Raw genomic sequence first — 3,684 nt, 5'->3', positions numbered from 1 at the left:
CCTCAGAGCTGGGAAGAGGGGGGATGGGCTCAGGGCAGGTAGAGGGGACTAGGCCTTCCTGGGTGGCTGCCCCCGCTCCCTCCAGGCATCCTGGGTGTTTCCCGGGCTTGGGGAGGGGAGGGGGGTGGTTGGGAGGCCCGGGCAGGGGTGGGGCCAGGCCCCCAGGGGTCTCCCCGCCCCTAAGGGCTCCGCTGAGCAGAGGTGAAACCTGAACCTAGATTGGGGGCGGGGCTGGCTCCTGCCCCGTACTGGGCAGGCCTGCGCCTCCACCCCCTTTCCCTCCAGCCGGCTTCTGCGAGAGTAAAGTCTGGGTCCCCGAGCCGCTGGAGCAGGTGAGGTGGCGACTCAGCGCGGGAGGGCGGATCGGGCAGCCGTCGGGCCCCGCCGCCCAAGGCTGACCCTCCTCCCTCCCTCCCGGGTCCACAGGGACCGCGATGGAGCCCGCAGCTTGGGGTCGCTCCCCACCCTGAGCGCCCCCGCAGGCGGCCATGCTGCCCCGAGGGCGCCCCCGGGCGCTGGGGGCCGCGGCGCTGCTGCTCCTTCTGCTCCTGATCGGATTTTTCCTGTTCGGCCGGGACCTGGAGTGTAAGCTCGGCGAGCGAGGAGGCGAGCGGAGGGGCCCGGGATTCCTCCCCTGCCCGCTGACGCCACGTGTCCCTCCAGACGAGCGGCCGCGGGGAGCTGCTGCCCTCGACGGAGACCCTCCTGCGGACCGCGGGGGCCACAACCGCTCGGACTGCGTCCCGCCGCGGCCGCTGCCGCCCAAGTGCGAGGTAGGTGCGCGCGGCCCCTGGCGGCGGGAATCGCCGGGGCGCCGCGCGTCCCAGCCGGGCCACCCGGGCACCTGTGGGAATCACGACAGCTGGCGTGGGCCTCGGTTTCTCCACTTGTGAAATAGAAGTGAACTCCTGCTCCGCATCCCCCCACCCCACTCTTCCTTAGCTCTCGTTGCCGGGTGGGGCTGCTCTACCCTAGGCCAGGTCAGCCCCGTCGTGGGTTCTTACCCTCCGGGGAGGGGGGGGAGGGGCTGCCCACCTCTACGTCCTCTCCCCAGCTCTTGCATGTGGCCATCGTGTGTGCGGGACATAACTCCAGCCGAGACCTCAACACCCTGGTGAAATCTGTGCTCTTCTACAGGTATAGCCAGGTGTCAGGGTGGGGGTGGGGAGGCCGGCGCGGGGATCGGAACAAAGTCTTGGGCAGGGTCTCGGAGCTCCGGTTCCCCCATCTGCGCCACAGGGACAGTGTCCCTTCCTCCCCTGAAAGTGGTTCTTTTTTTTTTTTTTAAAGTTTTATTTATTTCTAGGAGAGAGAGAAAGAGAGAGACAGCGTGAGTAGGGGAGGGTCAGAGAGAGAGGGAGTCACAGACTGAAACAGGCTCCAGGCTCTGAGCCGGCAGTCAGCACAGAAACCAACGCGGGGCTCGAACCCACGAACCGCGAGATCATGACCTAAGCGAAAGTCGGACGCTTAACCGACTAAGCCACCCAAGGCGCCCCCTGAAAGTGGTTCTAAGACTGTCAAGCTGGGTATGGAAAAGCTCTTTGCAGAAGTCGGTGCTGCAACTTCTGAGCCCCTCGGGCGGGTCTTGTTCCACGTTCTTCCTTCCGGGACCTACCAGTTTTCCTCACCTGTTCTTCCCCAAGGAAAAATCCACTGCATTTCCATCTGGTGACTGACGCTGTGGCCAGGAACATTCTGGAGATGCTCTTCCACACGTGGATGGTGCCTGCTGTCAGAGTCAGCTTCTATGACTTGGAGGAGCTCAAGGCAGGAGCCCTGGCCCTTCTGCACTGTTTTCTGGCTGCGCACAGCCCTNGAGTGCGTTCAGGCACTCGGAGGCCCTTCTCTGCCAGGTTCATGCCCTGTCCCCCCCTCCCCCACCCCTCCACAGCCCCAGGTCTCCTGGATTCCCAACAAGCACTACTCGGGCCTGTATGGGCTAATGAAGCTAGTGCTGCCCGGTGCCCTGCCCCCTGACCTGGCCCGTGTCATTGTCCTGGACACAGATGTCACCTTCGCCTCTGATATCGCAGAGCTCTGGGCACTCTTTGCTCACTTTTCTGGTGAGAGGCCTGGGATCCAGCCCCAGCCAGCCCCCCTCCTTGGCCTGTCCGGGCCCCCGCTGTGGCCTTAGCCCTGAGCCGAGGCCCAGTGGCAGCCTCAGGCAGCTCCCTCGTGCCCTCCCCTCCCAGACAAGCAAGTGATCGGTCTTGTGGAGAACCAGAGCGACTGGTACCTGGGCAACCTCTGGAGGAATCACAGGCCCTGGCCTGCCTTGGGCCGGGGATTTAACACAGGTGGGACAGTGATGGGGGGCGGCAGGCGGGGTGGCCCCTTGTCCTCAGGCCCCAGGGACTGGGCAGGGCACAGAATGCTAGGAACACCCCCACCCCCACCCCCGGAAGAATAGTGCTGTGGAAAGAACATCGGGAGAAGAGCCGGAAAACAGTTCCAACCAGGGCTGTTTGTGTTGGATGACTTTGGCCAAGTCACTTGGTCCCTCTGGGCCTCAGTTTTCTCATCCATGAAATGGGGATGATTTTACCAGCCCCCGGGATCACTGTGAGAAGATGGCTGTGGAGGTGCTCCGTAAGCCGTGCAGTGCATTCCCTCCCCGCCCCCCCAAAAGGAATGATTATTGACTGAGGTGGTCCACGCTATATGTCTGAACAGTCAGAAAATACCAATAAGTCAAAAAATGAACATTCAAAAGACGGCCTTCATGATCCCTGGAGCCAAGGGCTGGCTTAGCACAGTTGGGCATGACAGCCTTTCCCCTGGGCAGGTGTGATCCTCCTGCGGCTGGACCGGCTCCGGCAGGCCGGCTGGGGACAGCTGTGGAAGCTGACGGCCACTCGGGAGCTCCTCACCCTGCCCGCCACCTCACTGGCAGACCAGGTCCGTGGGAGCCTTTGAAAGAGTCGGGCGGGGTGGGGGTGGGGGCCAGGCTCTGGGCCGGGGCATGACGGCTGTCTCCGCCCAGGACATCTTCAATGCCGTAATCAAGGAGCACCCGGGTTTGGTGCGGCCCCTGCCCTGCATCTGGAACGTTCAGTTGTCAGACCACACGCGGGCTGAGCGCTGCTACTTGGATGCGTCCGATCTCAAGGTGAGTGGGGTGGGGTCTGAGCAGTGGGCTCCTTGTTCCCTGCTCCTGCCCCCCACCCTCCCCCCACAACCCTCCTGGGTTCCAGGTGATCCACTGGAACTCCCCAAAGAAGCTGCGTGTGAAGAACAAGCACGTGGAATACTTCCGAAACCTCTACCTGACCTTCCTGGAGTATGACGGGAACCTGCTGCGGAGAGAGCTCTTCGGCTGCCCCAGCCCGCCCCCCTCTGGCGCCGAGCAGGTGAGAGGGAGCCGCCTTCCCTTGCCTTGGGGAGGCTCTGCCCCCTCTCTGCCCTGGGGGGGGGGGGGGCCCCGGCCCACCCCAGCCCTGCTCCTTCTCTCCCCTCGACGCCCCCAGGTGCAGCAGGCCCTGGCCCACCTGGACGAGGAAGATGCCTGCTTTGAGTTCCGGCAGCAACAGCTCACCGTGCACCGTGTGCACATCTCCTTCCTGCCGCATGAGCCACCGCCCCCCCGGCCCCACGATGTCACCCTGGTGGCCCAGCTCTCCATGGACCGGTGAGAGTGCCAAGGGCAGCGCCAGGGAGCAAGGCATGGGCGAGGGACTGAGA

At 64.2% G+C, this 3,684-nt stretch overlaps 1 protein-coding gene across 2 annotated transcripts in view; it reads left to right on the top strand.

Annotated features, from left to right (window-relative positions):
• Window positions 1–285: 285 nt before the first annotated feature.
• Window positions 286–3,684, top strand: part of LARGE2 (LARGE xylosyl- and glucuronyltransferase 2) — a 5,488-nt gene continuing 2,089 nt past the window's right edge. Inside the window, exons 1-11 of one of the 2 annotated variants that reach the window (XM_077767437.1) lie at window positions 286–332; window positions 427–585; window positions 664–773; window positions 1,055–1,137; window positions 1,647–1,770; window positions 1,895–2,066; window positions 2,196–2,300; window positions 2,789–2,901; window positions 2,987–3,112; window positions 3,198–3,353; window positions 3,471–3,631. In XM_077767437.1, coding sequence (XP_077623563.1) covers window positions 489–585; window positions 664–773; window positions 1,055–1,137; window positions 1,647–1,770; window positions 1,895–2,066; window positions 2,196–2,300; window positions 2,789–2,901; window positions 2,987–3,112; window positions 3,198–3,353; window positions 3,471–3,631 — 1,247 coding nt within the window. In that variant the 5' untranslated portion in view covers window positions 286–332; window positions 427–488. Of the gene's footprint in view, window positions 333–426; window positions 774–1,054; window positions 1,138–1,646; window positions 1,771–1,894; window positions 2,067–2,195; window positions 2,301–2,788; window positions 2,902–2,986; window positions 3,113–3,197; window positions 3,354–3,470; window positions 3,632–3,684 lie in introns of both variants that reach the window. The other variant, XM_077767436.1, reaches the window with a different exon arrangement.

The sequence above is a fragment of the Crocuta crocuta genome, unplaced genomic scaffold (assembly GCF_008692635.1).
Source record: "Crocuta crocuta isolate KB4526 unplaced genomic scaffold, BGI_CrCroc_1.0 scaffold330, whole genome shotgun sequence".
Taxonomy (NCBI): Eukaryota; Metazoa; Chordata; class Mammalia; order Carnivora; family Hyaenidae; genus Crocuta; species Crocuta crocuta.
The sequence above is the reverse complement of the archived record's forward strand: the minus strand, read 5'-3'. Positions and strand labels throughout refer to the sequence as shown.